The 18,385-nt window shown below is 37.8% G+C and overlaps 1 protein-coding gene across 2 annotated transcripts in view; it reads right to left on the bottom strand.

Moving 5' to 3' along the window:
* APBB1IP (amyloid beta precursor protein binding family B member 1 interacting protein) overlaps positions 1-18,385 on the bottom strand; it is a 48,924-nt gene that overhangs the window by 15,773 nt on the left and 14,766 nt on the right. The window contains exons 3-10 of one of the 2 annotated variants that reach the window (XM_081343262.1): positions 15,801-15,888; positions 14,622-14,908; positions 10,539-10,613; positions 7,655-7,814; positions 7,142-7,263; positions 3,487-3,561; positions 2,104-2,247; positions 370-480 (exon numbers count right to left, since the gene is read on the bottom strand). In XM_081343262.1, the coding sequence (XP_081199388.1) occupies positions 370-480; positions 2,104-2,247; positions 3,487-3,561; positions 7,142-7,263; positions 7,655-7,814; positions 10,539-10,613; positions 14,622-14,908; positions 15,801-15,888 (1,062 nt within the window). The remainder of the gene's footprint in view (positions 1-369; positions 481-2,103; positions 2,248-3,486; positions 3,562-7,141; positions 7,264-7,654; positions 7,815-10,538; positions 10,614-14,621; positions 14,909-15,800; positions 15,889-18,385) is intronic. The other variant, XM_081343263.1, reaches the window with a different exon arrangement.

The raw sequence follows: 18,385 nt of genomic DNA, 5'->3' as shown, positions 1-18,385 counted from the left end.
TTTCTTCTGAAAAATTAAGACATTGCATTTTTGCTGTAAGATGCAATCTTATGTACCCATTTAGCTGAAAATGAGCCTTATCAGGGATGTCTGTACATATAGTCATAACAGTCAAAAGATGGACACAATGGTATGATTAACACCCTGCTTTTTATTAATGTGTGTTACACATAAAAATGGCCAGAGTTTTGACTGCACTATTGTGGGTGCTAACTTTTTTTACTATTCCCTCCAGATACTCCTATACCTTATTAAACTCAGCAAGGATTATTTTTGAATAGACATTATGGGAATGCATGATCAGCATATGTAACTTAGTACACAATACACTATATAATAACTTAAGAGTGCATGTTCTGTAATACATACCTTTAAGACAAAACAATAATCAGTAGGGGACTTATACTTCATTTTGTATTGAGTACCATAATAAACATTTACGTTCTCAAACTGTATGAAACAAGCCAAGTCACGGGATGTCTAAAAATTAAAAACACAATCTTTAGTTATTAGAATAATTGCCTATTTATTCAAAAGGAAGCCACTTCTTTCATGTTGATGCCTTGGATAACCTTTTGATGTACTTATTGATCTGAGAATTAATGACAGTGGAACTTTTGTAACACATTGTAAGTTTAGGAGAGATGGGGAAGATATGTAGCATTTTTCTTCTGAGGACTTGACGCAAATAAATCCACAAAAACATTACCATTCTCTTTCAAGAAAGGTGCATAGAATTCATAGGGAAGAGGAGGAGGGGGAAGAGACAGTAATGCATACTGAATTTATTTGTACGTAGGTGAAAACTTCATCTGTCATTCTGTGCCAATTTGCACTCCTGCCAAACAGAGTTTCTACTATCATACAATGCACATTGGCTGTTCTTAATGGGTTGCCATGGCAACAAAGTTTCCCAGTGAAGGATCTGTGGATGAAGTACCAATCTGAATGAAATAGAACAGGGCCTAAATTCTTCCTGGCTCATGTACATATACATATAGTCCTCAACTTATGACCACAATTGAGCCCCAAATTTCTGTTGTCAAGTGAGACATTTGTTAAGTGAGTTTTGCTCCATTTTACAACCTTTCTTGCCATGTTGTTAAGTGAATCACTGCAATTGTTCAGTTAGTCAAATGGTTGTTAAATGAATCTGGCTTTCCCATTGACTTTGCTTGTCAGAATGTCACAAAAGGGGATCATATAACCTTGGGACACAGCAATGGTCGTAAGTATGAAAACTGGTCATAAGTCATGTTTCACAATGCCATAGTTACTTTGAACGGTTACTAAGTGAACTATTGTAAGTTGAGGACTATCTGTAGTTGTTTTTTTAACTACTAGTAGCTTTTCAGAACCTCGTTCACAAGAATAGTTGAGAAACGGATCTTCCCTATACAGATATCTTTTAAAAAAGAAACAAAGAATCCCTCTGACTAACCAGTTTCAAATTAAAAATTGTGGGGGTACCCCCATGGCAGACAAAAAAAACCCCAAGTGTAGTCATAAGGGGAAAAAAAAGTATGGTTGTAGCAGCCATTTTGATGTGTTTGATCCTGGACTGTGGACACTCCTGCCACTTTATGATTTAGGCACATGGGGAAAAAAAAACCACTCAGGAAAAATATGCATCTGTGTAAGTGGATTTCAGAATGCTTTCTAGAATCGTCTAGAAAAGAGGAGGAGCAAAACCAGAAGAAGCTCCCGGGCTAATTCTCTCCTTGGCCTTGCACAAAGAATGGCAGTTTTCTTGTCTGGTGTTTGATATTCAAAGCTATTCCATTTTATTCTATTCTATTTCTTTAAAATTAAGCAAAAATGATTTCATAATTCTGCAGTGGATGACCAATTGCAGTTCAGAGATGTTATTTCTTTTCATGACTGAAATTTTTATGAATGCAACTGATTTATTATTGAAAAGTAAGAGTAGTCTATAAAGGGAATAAGTATCAAAGGAATTCTGCCACCCATTCTCCATATTTGCCCAAACAGCAGCACTCAGGGGAACCAGACACCATTCCTCAAAGGTTACCTGGAGGCTTCCTTGCCTTCCCTTTTACAAATTGCTTTAATGCTTCAAAGCATTTCTTTGACATGCCTGACCTTGGTCTTTCCTTTGGGGACATAATAAATGCCTGAAGCTCGTAGAAGAAAATAGCGCCTCTTCCAGGACTTCTTTCCATCTTCCTTTAAATAAAGGGCACCTTCAACTTCTGGCACAATAACTGATGTGCCACAGAAGCTTTCCTGCAGAAGGAAAAAGCGGTGAGACAGAGCAGCAATTGAATAAGCCAAGTGTCTTACAACATGGCTCATTCAGTCTTACTTCCAAAAGCCTGAGTTTCCATTCAATCCATCAGCATTGATCTTCCCTTGACCACCATCAAAAACAGGGCAATGCTTGACCCCCTGAACATGTGAACAACTTCACTGAATTCTTGGACAGGCATTGACCAGTGGCTGAATCTGAAATAACAGCTTTTGGTGGCATGGCTTTAAAGTAACCTCCATAAGGCTTGCACTGGTTAGAGCAGTTTTACCAAATTTTATTCAGGAATATTTGCCAAATTGTGCAGGGTTGGGCTTCAGAGTTTGGTGACCACCTTGCCTCTGAAGATACTAGCCACAGTTGCTGGCAAAACATAAGGAAACCTGGCTGAGGAATTCTGGGAGTTGAAGTCCACAAGTCATAAAAGGGCCAAGTATGAAGACCCCTGGTCTAGAGCAGAGTCACTAAATACTGAAACTCAAAAGAGACAAGCTTGAAGTCTACACCAGTTTATTTGCCAATTACCCATATTCCTCCAGGAATATTTGCCAAACTTACACAGATACCAAGGACTGAATGCTGGTCCTTCTGAAAGGACCTGCAAGCTAGGGTCTTCTGTGTTTTGAACCAATTCTCATCAGTTTTGATGTAATTTTTAGTATCACAGGTACCATCTGAAACAACTGGAGGCCATCATTGTTCTATAAAAAACACACAAAGCTTCTACAGCTCACAGCAGAGCCCAGAAGTAGCTAGAGTCACCAGGCGGGCAAACAACTGGAATAAGAAAAAGGGTTCCTAAATGAAAGCGCACACAGATCCAAGTATTAAAAACAAACAAGCGCACCATGCATTTTGGAAGTGCAGGCAGATGTACCTATCACCTGCCAGGCTCAAGCTTGAAGATTTCGGGATTTTGAGAGCAGTCTCATATCTAAAACACTGGCAGAGCTTATAACAAGGCAATAAATGTTAAATTTAACAGACAGTTTTTAAACGAAGTTAATAAATTTATTTATTTATTAAATGTATGTGCCTGTAGAGTTAAGCATTTCAATCTGTTAGCCTGCTTCAAACAGAAGGTAAATAGTCTGAGCTTCCTGTTTTTATATTGCATCAAATGGAGAACTGAAATATTTCAGTTCTATTTCAGGAACAAGGAAGAACTTAAGCAGTTGTTTTACAATCAAATGCACACTTTGTTAACATAGGTTTACCTCCAATAATGCTTCTTTGCTCTTCTCATTCATTTCCTTGCTTTCATTTTTTCCATTGTTCGACAAGTAGAAATTCTAATTTAAAAAAAAAAGACAAATGAACCAGTAAAATAGCCGGTTACTACTTGAATAAGCCCCCAAACATGACTGAGACAGGATGATATTAGGTCAAGCTGCATTTTAGCTATCTTTCTCATCAGCTATTTTATTACTTACAAACAAGTTTTAATTCAAATAAAAAGCTCTAAGCACAGAGCAAGAAATAGAGTTTATCATCCAAGCCTCTCTAACTAAACTGCTCTAGATTTTGTTTGATCAGTGTTTATCCATGTGGACTATAGCTTCCAAAATTCCCCAACCAGTATCTTGGAGAGAATTTGGGAAGTTGAAGCCCACATGTCTTATACTTGCTAGGACTGAGAAATATTGTTCTCAATCATTGTAACAGGATTGTCTCTTCTCTGGGGCACATTGCATGAGAAAATCAACAATAAGAAAAAGGCAGTTAAGTATTCCAAATCCTGTCTCAACGGATCCAGCTACCAATGGTAATAGAAGCAGGGCTTTTTTTTCTCATAGAACGCTCAGAACGGAGTTCCGGCACCTTTTTTGGATGGAACCTTGTAGGATAGGCAAGGCGGGTTGGATGACGTGTGAGTTCCGGCACCTTTTTCTTTTACAAAAAAAGCACTGAATAGAAGCATTCACTTCTGGAAGAGGCTTATGGCCATTTTAAATTGGGGCATTAGTGAGTGATAACACTGAGAATCCAAGGTTAACAGCATTTCCTAGTAAAGTGTTCCTAAATTCAAATTTAAAATTAAAATTCTAAAGAAACTCATGTAATATTACGAGGATCTCTTTCAATAGTCCAGATGAGTTATAATGAGATTTCCACAGTAAAGATATTCCTAGGAAGTCTACCAATGCTGTTTTTTTGCATTTTGTGTAGACACCAAGTCCAATCTTCTTGCTCTTATTCTCCCCACTGAACAAACTCAATTCTATCGCCAGCAGTTTAAATAAGAAAATAACTTTTGCCTTGTAGAATGTGCTGGGCATCATGGAACTTGCAGTCCTACACACTTGAAGATTTTTTTTCTCATGTTTTCTCATGTCCCATGTTTAACAAACATGAAAGGAGAAATCAAGCTGGCCTAATGTGAATATTAAAATATCCCAGAAAGCGTTCATGTTTCTTGTTCAGTTCTTAATTTTTTTTTGAGAAACTAGAGCACTGTTGGAGTAAAATTATTTCATCTAGGCCACCCTTCATCCATCAGCACACAAGAAAGCTGGTACGCAATGAATGAACCAGCTGGATAGTCATTATCTGTATTTTCACTGTTGAATGACTGCACCTGGCTCTTCCTTATTAACTATACAACATCCAGCTAATTAACTAAAAAGGGAGTGGATTCTCTGGCTCATTGCACTGCACTGCACTGCACTGCACAGAGACTTTGCACTAAATGAAGTCTTTTCCACTGAACAAAACACATCTCAGACTTAGGAGATCTACTTTTTCTCCCTGCAGCATATATCTTGTTTGCAATCTTAGGATAAATTAAAACCTTAGGATAGGCCTAAAGTAAAGATTCATGAACTGAGACACTCCAATTATGCCAACAAAAAGCAGGTTTATTTTGCTATGTTGGAAATCAGACATTACCTTAAGAAGTCATTTATATTGGTTCATTTATTACCATTAAGATATTTGGAAAATGTAGGTTTATTTGAAGCCCTAGCTTTTGGTAAATAGCTTTTGACCTTCTACTTATTGAGTCATTGCAGTAGTTCCATGAAACACAACCTCTTTATATGACTGCTCTTTGAGAAAACCAATTACAAATATAAGGATAGAGAAATGTATTACATTTAGCTAAAAGGAAAATGACTCTGAATTGACGGCAACATCCTTCCAAAAAGGATACAAATTGTCTGCCTTCATTACTGAACTTTCACCAAATCTAAAATGTCCTTCCTATTTTAAAGTTAAATTATTTGAAAGAAATAGACTTTCTTTTTCGTAAATAAATTTTAGTTCCCCATACACAGGTAATCCTCGACCTATGACCATAATGGAGCCTGCCCACTATAGTCGTAAGTTGTAACCAAATTTAATGGCAGTCATTAAGGGAATCTGTTGTTCACTATGGTGCATATTTGATAAAAGCCAGAAAAATATGCCAGTTCTAGGTAAAAACATCAAGAATTGTGTGGTCATGTTATCAACAGTATTTAATACATGCAACAGCTCTAAATACAGGCCAGCTGCCAAGTGCCCAAAACACAGTTATTTAGCCTACTAAATGTGGTGATAGCCACAGGGTTTCAACCCAACAAAGACAGGAATTCTAGAAAGTGTTGATGTTAGTGCTACATTAACACCCTGGTGATTATTCTACAACAGTGGTTCCCAACCTTTTCTACACCTCACACCCTTAGAACACTTCTAATATATTCTCACACCCCTTACAAAAGTTTCAAATAACGGCAATGAATTAGGCACATACACTATAATTTTGAAAACCCAAGTTTTAGCGAATTAGGCACATACACTATAATTTTGAAAACCCAAGTTTTAGCACCCCCTGGAATATCATCTTGCACCCACAGGGGGTGCAAGCAATCCTGGTTGGGAACCCGTTCTAGAATATAAGTTTAGGAGCAAAAATAGGTGTTTTATATATCTGAAAATTTCTGCTTAACTTTTCTTGTTTTTGAATTGCTTTTTAAAATCAACATAAGTACCATTACATGTCCTAAAGTAAATCAATACTGGACACATTTCAGATTTGTGAGATCTATTTTTTCCCCTGTGGCATGTATACAGAGATTCTGTTCATGAAATGTTTTCGTCTTCTTTGTTTTTTCTCCTGAAAGACACTGATGTAATTGTTCTAAGAGTGGTTAATCATTTATTAAAAGTATATCTTCCAAAATATGAATTAATTTTGCTCATCCACACCTGATATTCTCTTCCCCAAAACAAATTTACTTCCGGAAAGAGATGAATCACATGAACAAAACATTTTGGCGAACACTTGAACATTCTATGGAAGAAAGGGATTTTGTACACAATTATTTATGTCTTGAATAATTTGTTTTCAGTATCACCAGAAACATCTGTGGGGTTTCTTCACTACAGCTGTTCTTTGTTATCAAAGCTGTATTATTTTTAATCATAGGCAGTCAATGTGTGCATTATTAAGAATGTGGATAAGCAATTTGTACCTTTTATTGATTAAATCCTTATCTCTATATTACAGAAGTGAATAAATCCATATCTATTTTCTGGCCTCCACTGGTGTAGCTATAGCAGTCAGTCTTAAACTGCGATATCATTACATTTTAAAATGATAAATGAATTTCTGGGATACCCTTTATAAAAACCAGATAACTAAATGATAAACAAAATTGCTCTGATTGGCAGGCAGTTTGATTTATGCCTAGACCTAAAGGTTTAGCCTCTCAAAACTTGCTCTAGTCTTTACATACTCAACCCTGCTGCCAGTTTTTATACTACTGCTAGTTTTGGTTGGACAAATTATTTTAAGAAATTTGTGTGGCTTCTCTCAAAGATGCTTGTGGTCCTGTTAGAAATTCACAACTTACAGGGTAATAACGCTTGGCCTCCGTCATATTAATTTACCTGAGGGTTTTTAAATACAGCATATTTTTCATTTTTTTCCAAGAATAGTATCTTATTTTCAGTGTCTCGAGTCCAATGGGATAAGACTTCAATCACATTTTCATGATCTTCAAAAAATCTTTCTAGAGAAGGAGGGAGGGGAAGAGAAAGGAATATAACTTAAAATGACTGTGCATCTTAATAATTAGGCCTTTATAGCTTTTTTGTTAAATTAGCAGAAACAGGAGTAATTTCATCAAAACACAGAAGCTTCTTAAAAGTGTTGATAAATTTAGTTGGCAGATAAAAAGCCTTATTTGTGTGAAGTGAGCATCTGTCTGATTAGCCAGTTTTTTCCTATTACACCTATATGAATACACATATGAAAACACACACCAGCCATTCACAGCTTTAGAACCCAACAAACAGCACACTTGTCATTTAATACAGTAACAGGCTGGCTTAATCCAGAAACCGCTCTCTAGGAAAGCCATACAAATATCAGCAGATATAGCCTGATGGTTTGAAAATTACCGATTTGTAGTTCAGGATATATTTCATAAAGGCACCAATTTATATTGCAATCACAGTGAGTTTTTTCAAAGAGATTGTCTAAGACATCACGTGCCACTTGCCGTTCATCCACCATTAGAGACTTTGTGCTGTTATCATTCATGTGCACCTTGACAACAAGCTGGGAAGAAAATAATAGATCAGTCAGTTAATTTCAGCCTGGAAGAAAAGGCCAGAGTACACAAAAGTCTGCCATGGATGATAAAAATTGAAGATTATTGCAGATTCAAATGCATCCTGTATCACAAATTGGATTGAGAGAAATAATCCATTTCTCATTCATCACCCCCCCAGATTTGTTCTCTCCTGTCTTAACGTATGCTTTTGATTAAATAAGATTTTTAAATGAATTGTGAACTTGGTTTTATTTTATTTATTTATTTATTTATTTATTAATGGGATTTATATCCCGCCCTATCTCCCGAAGGACTCAGGGTGGCTAACAACAAAACATATAATAAGTACAGAAATAAAGATAAAAATAAAATTAAAATCATCTGTGCAATAAATTAAAATTAAAAATTAAAAATAAATTAAAAATTGTAAATATAATTAAAATGCCTGTCAGTCCAGGTCAGCCAGGTGGAAAAGGAGTGTTTTGAGGCCGCGGCGAAAGGACTGGAGATTTTGGGCCATCCGAAGCTCAGGGGGGAGCTGATTCCATAGGACTGGCACTCCCACAGAGAAGGCCCTCCCCCTGGCGGTCGCCAGCCGACATTGTCTAGCCGACGGTACCCTGAGGAGGCCTTTTCTGTGTGAGCGTACTGGGCGATGGGAATTCGTTCCCGGTAGCAGATGGTCCTGCAAGTATCCCGGGCCTAAGCCATGTAGGGCTTTAAAGGTAAGTACCAGCACCTTAAATCTCACCCGGAGGGCAACCGGTAACCAATGCAGCTCATGGAGCAGAGGTGTTATATGGGAGTATCGGGGAGCTCCCATCACTACCCGTGCAGCCGCATTCTGCACCAGCTGAAGCCTCCGGGTGGTTTTCAAGGGCAGCCCCATGTAGAGAGCATTGCAGTAGTCTATACGGGAGGTAACGAGTGCGTGGGTGACTGTACGTAGGGCATCTCGGTCCAGAAAGGGGCGCAATTGGTATATTAGGTGAATCTGGGCAAATGCCCCCCTAGCTACGACTCCAATATGATCTTCAAAACTGAGTCGTGAATCTAGGAGGATGCCCAGATTGCGTGCTCTATCAATTGGAGGTAACATCTCTCCTCCTATAATCAAAGATGGAACCTCTTGGACTAAACGAGATGACGGTATGTAAAGCCACTCAGTCTTGGTCGGGTTGAGCCGAAGCCTGTTCTTTCCCATCCAAATCTGTACCGCTTCCAGGCAACGGGACATCACATCGAGGGCATCACTGGGTTGGTTCGGGGTGGAGATGAAAAGCTGGGTATCATCAGCATATTGATGATATTTCACCCCGAAGCCACGGATGATCTCTCCCAGCGGCTTCATATAGATGTTGAACAGGAGGGGCGAGAGCACCGATCCCTGAGGCACTCCACAACTAAGGGGCCTAGGGCTTGACCTCTGCCCCCCTGCTAACACCGTCTGCGAACGGCCCGAGAGGTAGGAGAACCACCGCAGAACAGTGTCTCCCACTCCCAACCCCTCAAGACGACGCAGTAAGATACCGTGGTCGATGGTATCAAAAGCCGCTGAGAGATCTAATAGGACCAGGACAGAGGAATAACCTCTATCTCGGACCCGCCAGAGATCATTCGCCAGTGCGACCAATGCCGTCTCCGTGCTATACCCGGGTCTGAAACCCGATTGGTACGGATCCAGATAATATGGATAATATGTTCACAAAGACCAGCATTTAAAATCTGGCTTTGCATTCAAATGAAATTATTTGGTCTTGACTCCCACCATATTAATGCAATTAAGTCATTTCTAACATTTCTCTTTGATTTTAAGGGGGGTCCAATCAGAGGCCCAAAAAGCAGAGGGTTTGTTTTATGCAATGGGGTTTTTTTGCCTAAGAAAAGAGTAACTTAATGCAACTGTAGATATAAGTGGACATACTGAAAATTCATTAAAATCAATCCTGGAAATTTCAGCATTATTTTTATTATGAACTGTCACTATAATGCTCTTTCCTTTACAATAGTCTTTTTAGAAATTCTTGCTATACATATATATGTGAACTTTGACAATTCCTTGTTAAAAGACTCATTTTAAAGCATCAAGAATATTATGATCCCAGAAAAATAAGAAGGAAATCAAGAAAGAACAAGCATTTGTTCTACTTATTTTATATGTGCATTTTAAAAATTAAGGCAATTTACAAAATTATGACATTCCTACATACATGAGCTATCAGCAACTTATCTCAGATAGGATATATCATTATCCCCCTACTGCAATCCTGTACCAACTTTACTAGACAAAAGATCTAGATGGGAGTTCTAGGCAGGGCCAAAATTGGCTGGAAAAAAAAACCTCCCTAATTCACATGAAGGTAAAGTGAGAAAGATGGAAGCACATTCAGACTTGCAAGGTTCGATTACTAGAACTCTTACAATAAAAATAGATCTGACCCATATGGCATTGGTTTCCTGGTCTAGTCTATCTTATAGGGTTGACATCAGAAAAGAAGCACTGTTCCCAGTTTGTCCAAAAATATAACCAGCATTTAAACACCCTTAGTATACCCACAAAGCATTTAATAACTTGTTATAAATCTAAAAGTTACAATTTGGATGCATTTGTAATTTGGTTTAACTTTCCTTAAAGAGAACACCACTCCTGTGCATCAAACATGATATTTAAAGAAATGGTAGTGAATAATGGGTAGCAGATAGTGGGCAGTGCAGCCAGATAAACCTACCTTTTTAACCTTGGCTTCCTTTAGTTTTTCTAATGCTAGTTTAATCTTGTCAGCTTTTGCTTGTTCTTGTGCTTCCTAGAAGGTGGAAATAAAATTGTAAAGGTCCTTTAAAATATGCTTGTCCATCATCATTTAATAATTTCCCCCCAAAAAAGTTCTTACCGCATTTTGGAAAGTTTCTCTATTATCCCTTTTAAAAATGACCAAAAATTAGGATTCCCCTCCCCCACCCTATTTCAAGTATACAGTCTCATCATCTGCATCTTTTTGAGTTTTCTGAAATATGTTGCTTCTTTTCCTTTTGTTTTTATCAATCACTGTACTATACTTTATAGCAATAGTGTGTTCTTTCTGTTTTTATTGCTTTGCTAAAACAAAAGATGCTAAATCCTTGGTGGAGCAGTGGGCTAATGCCTCCTTAAGTAACACCAGCTGCCTGCAATTAGTGCAGGTTCGCATCCCACCAGGCTCAAGGTTGACTCAGCCTTCCATCCTTCCGAGGTAGGTAAACTGAGGACCCAGATTGTTGGGGGCAATTAAGCTGACTTTGTAATAATGCCGCTTGGGGTGTGTGTGAAAGCCCTAATAAGCAGGCATATACATAGAATGAAGGCTACTGCTAAGCTTGTAAGCCGCCCTGAGTCTTCGGAGAAGGGCGGGATATAAATGGAATTAAAATTAAAAAAAAATCCCACTTTGTCCCACAACAAGCTTCAACTCCTTTTCCATCTCCCCAATGGATGGATCGTGATTCACCTCACTATGACAACTTCATCACTTCACCTGCACTCACAGAAGGCTAGTTTTTAAAAATAAAATTGTAGGCAATAGCCAAATGACTTGCCTTGACTATCATACATGGTTATGAGACTCTTTTTTTTATTTCACTCATCATTCTACCATTCTCTGCAATTTTATTTGCAGCATCTTGTATATTTGAACAGGTAATTTTCTCTTCAGCTTAATTTGACAATTCAGGAAATATCTCTTCAAATGAAAAAAATCAGTGGAAACATCACTGTATTGACCACGCTCATTTATCCTCATTGTAGTTTTCAACAATATTTGAGAGTAAAGCTTCCATCTACCATACATGGTCACTAAACAAATGGTTGTAAGTCAAGGACTACTTGTAATCCTCCTCCTCCTCCTCCTCTTCCAGTATCCTGCATTCCTTTCAGCAGAGATTAACCTCTACAAACAGATTATAAACTTCCCCTACTAATCATTCTAGATAATAACCATTCTTTGGGATGGTTCTTTGGTACATATTTGAATGATCATAGCTTGCCGAATATCCTTGCTCTTGCTGTAGCGAATGTAGTAGATTTCTGAAGAAATAAGATGATGTATAAACATCAGGCTGAAGCCCATCTGGAAGCTTTTTATTCTGCAGTTTTATCCATACTTGCAAAAGTCAGAGAAAAGTTATGAGACTTGCTATTAAATAAACATGCATGACATCATCTTCCATACAATACCCACTGGCCTGTTCCACATAGGGTTTCCTCAGCCTGGATTATTTGTTAGATTACTCTAAGAGCTTAAGTCCAGACACTTTACATTCTTGAAAAGTTTTAACATACAATTTTTCCCTTAGAAAATCCCCCCTCCCCCACCCTTCTCCCTCCCCCCTTCCTCCCCCCCTCCCCCCCCGACTTCCCAGAGCTAAATACTGTACAAGGTATATATAAAAAAAAACAATCATAAACAACCATATACTAACAACCATAAACTCTAAAATCTGTCACTCTCTAGCTTATATAGGATAAAACAATCCTTAGTAATATTAAATATATATAAAAAAAAACTAATATAGAAAAAGAAACAAAGAAAGAAGCCTTATTCAAATATAAAACTTCTTAACCCTATACAGTACTTATTCTGGATAAACTCAAACCATTCTCTCCCTTCCATAATATAGCGTTCCTGCAAGTAATCTTGCAAGTAGGCCGAAATCTTCGCCATTTCAACCAAGTCGGAAACCTCTAAAACCCACTCTTCTATGGTCGGCAGTTCCTCTTTCCAGTACTAACCTATCAAAAGTCTTGCTGCCGTAATTAAATTCAACATCAACTTAGTATGTTCCACCAGACTTTCATCCAAAAAACCTTAACCTTTTTACAAGTCCACCATATATGAAAATATATTACGTCTTCATCACCGCACCTCCAACATTTAGGCTAATGATTCAGATACATACTTAGCTTTTTAAAATCTAAATACCATCTATAAAACATTTTGTAAAAATTCTCTTAGATTTCAAACTTGTTTAAATTTTACATTCCTCACCCAAATCTTTTCCCACCTCCCACTACTTGGCTGTAAGTACGTTGTGAAAGTTCCATAGACTCCTGCTGATCTTGTTCTTTTATCTTTTTTGATCGTTTTAAAGCAGCACGCGTCACCCTCTGTTCTCTGGGATCATCCAAAGGTGTTATAACTTGATCTCCTCCAGCACCATTCTCCTCTGTCTGTCCATCTTCAGCCTCTTGATGTTCTCCTTCTCCAGATCCCTTTGCAGCTTCCAGAAGTGTTAATGGGGTTGCTTTTAAAACATTATTGTAAAAATCACGCGCTTGCATCACAGTAACCAGACGGTACCTTTTACCTTCATGCATCACCATCAACCCAGCTGGGATCTCCCATCTGAACCTTATATCTCGTTGCTTGAGCTCTTGCACAAGAAATGTAAAATCCTTCCTTCTCCTTAAAATCTTTGGAGGAATTTCTTTTAGAACCAGAACTTCTTGATCAGCAATCACGACTTTAGTATCATAGGCAGCTTGTATAACTTCATCTCTAATTTCCCTTTTTGCAAAATAAACCACCACATCTCTAGGCAACTTTCTCTGTCTAGCAATCCATGAATTCACACGAAACACTTTATCCATACCTCCTTTTATTTCGGATGCTGGCTGATTCAATACCACTTCAAGAGCCTCAGAAACCAGCTGCTTTAGATCTTCCTTAATATTCTCCTTTAAACCTCTGATTCTAATGGCAAACTGCATCTGGAAATATTGAGCAAGACTCAATTCTCTATCCATTTTATCTCTTAAATCTTCATTCTCCAGTACTTTTGCTTCTAATATGGCATTCTTCTGAGTCAAATCTTCCACTTTTTCATCCAAATCTTCCACACATTCAGCCACTTTATACACTGAAGACAAAATGTCTACCTTCATCACCCTGAACTTCTGTTCCATCCTCTCCTCCATTCTCTCCTCCAATTTCTTCAATTTCTCCTCCATCTGTGCAAATTTGTTACCAATTGATTGATTAATTGATTCCAAAAGTACCTGGGCATGTTTATCCAAAGCATCTCGTAAATCCTTCGGTGTCAATACATCAGGAGGGTGCAACGCCTGTAATGATGATTGTTGCACCGGAGAAGATCCACCACTCCGAAGAGTTTTAGGGGGAGGTTTAGCCGCCATCTTTAACTTTCAATTGTGATGCACTTTCACTTAAAGTTTAAAAAAAGTCCATCAAGCTCGAGAGTAAAATAAAATAATCCTCTTCACCTTTTCCTCTTGTACCGCTCTGCCTGCTCCTTTTAATCCATAGTCCTTCCTTCAGGCAGGGGTGGTCGCAGACGCCTGGCTCTGCTCCATGAAATCAGGAGCAGAGGCGCTGGCCAGCTGGGAGCGACCCAGGCTACGGGGGAGTTCAATCCTTCAGCCGCCCAAGCTGCAAGCTCAGGCGGCCCCGGAGAACTCGACCCCTACCTGGGGCCTCACCCCCTCCTCTTCTCCCGAGGAGGGGGCTTCAAATTCGCCCGAACAGCTGATCGGCGCTGTTTCGGGCGAAAATCACTCAGCTGAGCCGCGGGCAGCCCGGGAAGGCTGTCTTCGGCGCCGCGCAGCCACCGGAAGACCAGACACTTTACATTCTTTCCTCAATCTTTTTAAGTAACAAAGGTTCCAAAATTGTACTAAGATTAATAACTTTCCACAACAAACATTACAAAAGTTACATGAATCAGAAACTGACATTTTGATAATCTAGTTTATCTCATGTCCGTGTGACAGTATTTTAAGAATATTAAGAACTTCCTTCAGGAATTCTCTGGTTGCTAACCTGAGTGAGCGGCTGCAGAGGAATGGCTGGAGGGGGTGGTGACGGCATTGGTATTTCTGCAGGGGGGACCGGTATCTCATTCTCAACATGGGGAGGAATATTACTTAGCACTGACTGAGTTCCACAAGTAGGAGTAGCCTTTGCTGGTGGCTGCATAATGGCACCTTGCTCATTGTAAGAGGTATCCCTCGGTTCTTGTAATGTGGTCTTTTCTACTTCACTGATGTCTGCTATAAGATCAGCCATTAAAGTATCTAAATCAGTATCTTCCAATGTGTTCAAGGACTCTGTTGCAAAAAAAGATAAAACGTATCAAAGATCTTATCCAATGTTATTAAGAAACAGTACTTCCATATACACCAGGCATGTCAAACTGCCAGCCGGTGGGCCGGATGCATCACAAAGAAACCGTGCCCACCCAATTGCCGGCAATGAGGAAAAAGTTACAATACGTTGCGCGACGTCACTAGTTTGACATGCCTGATATACACCATTAGATGGTCTTCCACAGATAGTTACAGACAACACATATAGACTCAACAGTTCTTGGGATTCTTCTAAAATGAAGAAGCAACCTTTCATTAGGTAATTTATCACATTTGAAAATATGCTAGAGAAACCTTCTCATGCCTCATCTCATAAGAAGGCATCCCTCATTGCTTTTCTGATGGATTGTGTACAACTTTATAATTCCCAACATGAATTATTATTCTTAATGGAAACAGTAGTGATTAAAAGCTGGAAAACATATTTCAAAATGAAGGATTTATTAATGTTTGATATCTGGCAAAGTACAAGATAGGCTCTATGCAGTTTAACATTACCTTACATTTTAGAAAATAATCTGGTACTGAGACAGCTCAAAAATAGGTCACTTTTTTTTTCTTCTTCCCTTGTCTCTCTTCACATTTTGCCTGATTATAGGTCTTGGAAAACTTGCAAATATATTTAAAAAACTTGCATTATTCTTCAACTCAATTTTATATTTTTTTCTAGTAAATGAATGTCCTATTCAAACCAATAGAAGATATGGGGAAACATTGTAAAACTTTAGTTTTTATAATGTCAGCCATATTTATCTTTTGAAGACTAGGTAGAATACATTGGAATTCGCTAGACAATTATCATACTTCTAATCTGCATAAGAAAGTATGCCCAATGCATTTTTTTAGTACTTACCATTTAAATCTTTGAAGCCAACTGCAAAATTAAATTCAGCATCAGATAATTTTGGGGGTGGAATAGGCATGGCTTCCACTTCTAAGCTCTGATTTAAAAAAAAAGAACAGTTTTAAAATTTTGAAACCTTTATAGTCTCCTATGATGGAAAGTACATTTATATTTCTATTGACTTTTTATCTTGATAGGAAATATTTTGTTTTAGAATTATGAAACCTACAAACTTTTTCTCCAGAATATTTTCTTCAACTACAATATCACATACATACATATATGCATATAAATACATGCATATACATAGAATGAAGGCTACTGCTAAGCTTGTAAGCTGCCCTGAGTCTTCGGAGAAGGGCGGGATATAAATGGAATTTAAATAAATAAATATATAAATATATAATAGTTTTTGAATAATGGTTTATTGTAGCTGTATGATAAACAACATAAACACATTTGAAAATCAAAATTAGCACATGAATCTTGGCTAATAATAACTTCCAAGATACAGAACAGTGTTTATTGCATAAACACTACATAGAAGAATGGGAGCATCTAAGAATTTAAGAATAACCATGGTGGTTTTATACCAGAAGATTGTCCAGTCCAGCATTCTGTTGTCACAGTAGACAACCAGATGCTCCTAAAAAACCCACAACCCATATATAAAAGTGACACTTTTCTTTTCTAGCAGCTACCATTGGTACTCTCTAGATGGGCTGGTATTATAATCCCAGAATGTACATTCTCAGTGATTCTGGCTAAAGTCCCAACAAATCTGAAACTTTATTACATTTACATTATTAATCCCTTTTTATGACCCTGTAATCCCTTAATTCAAGGTAGAGTACACAGAACCATTTTAACAATAAAACACTGACTTAATAAACCATTAAAATATTAAAAAATTGTTATACTGTTTCATTTATTTATGTTATTTTATTATAAGTCAGTGCCAACATTTAAATCCTGGGCAATCGGTATAATACATTGCTTTCAATATTTTTTATCTCATGAAATGTTGAGCTTTTTCTTGTAATTGTGCTGTATTTGCCAACTAACATTTTTTAAAAATCAGATTATCTTCAACCACACAATCATAGCTATCATCTTGACTTTTTGACCACCTCTTCAAGAAAGCCCTGATGATCAAGGATCATTGTTAAACTTGATTGAGCTAATGTGCCATCAAGTTATTTTCATCTCCTAGCAACCACATATATTTTCTCTATGATGAACTATCCCTAATCCGGTCCTTTCAATGCTGCACTGTAGCTGAGTCTAGCCATCGTGCTGCTGGTCGCCCTCTTCTTCTCTTTTCTTGCACCATTCCCATCATTAGAGTCTTCTCCAGAGAGCTAGGTTTTTGCATAATATGTCCAAAGTAGAATAATTGCTTCCCTTAATACACCTCTCTTATAACTATCCCATTTGATAATCATATTTACATTTTATGATAATGAATTTCATAGTTTAACCATGTGCTACATGAAAAGGTACTTCCTTTTGGCTGGATCTGTAGAAAACACTATACAGAAAATGGGTTGAATTGAGTAGGTCCCTGGTTAAATTAACCACAAATAAACATATTATGCTAACCCACTCAGTGTCTAACTTGAAATTTCTTACTATTCATCTTACAACAGCCTTGCAAGATAGCTTAAGTAGTACCATGCGGTAACAACTACTTCTTTGGCAAACTACTTCCCTGTGCTGTGCCTGCACACAATTTCTTTCATTGCACAACCCTAGCAAAACATCCAGCAATGTTAATATTCATACAGTAGAAAGAACCTGAAATTTGGAGAAGGCATCTAACGCTGTCTCTTCCACCACTGATGTGAAATGAGATTTCACGTTCTGTCAGTTTTTTACTGTTTTTCATGTGCTTCAAGGATCAATCATGTTTTCACAGATCTACTTTTGTTCTGAACATTTTAAAAATCAATTATTAGAATCAAAGCTTGCCTATGGGAATCTTCCACTCACAGTAAATCACTCAATCTCAACATTGACAAAATGATTTCTTTTATCATAAGCGTTGACTGAAAAGAATGGGATAATCGGCTCCTTTCACAATTTAGGACAGGGTGGAAAATGGGAGGATGGGAGAAAGGTGGAAACAGCAGTGGAAAACAGGAGAGCAGTTCCTTATAACCAGGGAAAATTAGAGATCTCTCTAAACAGAGGAATACCAAGGCTGTGTAACAGGATGTCCCAAGACATAGATAACCAACACAAATTTCTAAGTATATTTTGGAACTGCACTCGTATACTTTACTTCTCATTTGTAAACTAGGTATAAAATAGGAAATGAGAAGTAAAATATTCCAAATACGTGGAAAGCTTTATTGTCAAGATGAGAATGTACAATTGCTCCACTCCGTGAAAGAAAATAGCAGACACATTGGGGAAAACAGAGAAGGAAGCTTTAAAAGATAAAACTATATACAAATAAAGAAATAGAACAAAAGGGGAACTGAGGCAAAAGCCTATTCTGGCAACAACCTTATGGCCGACTCCATTCTTATATTGATGAGGGAACAATCTCATTAATAAGGTTCTGATGGCAGTTTTATGAACAGTTGATC

The sequence above is a fragment of the Vipera berus genome (genome assembly GCF_964194415.1).
Source record: "Vipera berus genome assembly, chromosome: Z".
Classification (NCBI taxonomy): Eukaryota; Metazoa; Chordata; class Lepidosauria; order Squamata; family Viperidae; genus Vipera; species Vipera berus.
The sequence above is the reverse complement of the archived record's forward strand: the minus strand, read 5'-3'. Positions and strand labels throughout refer to the sequence as shown.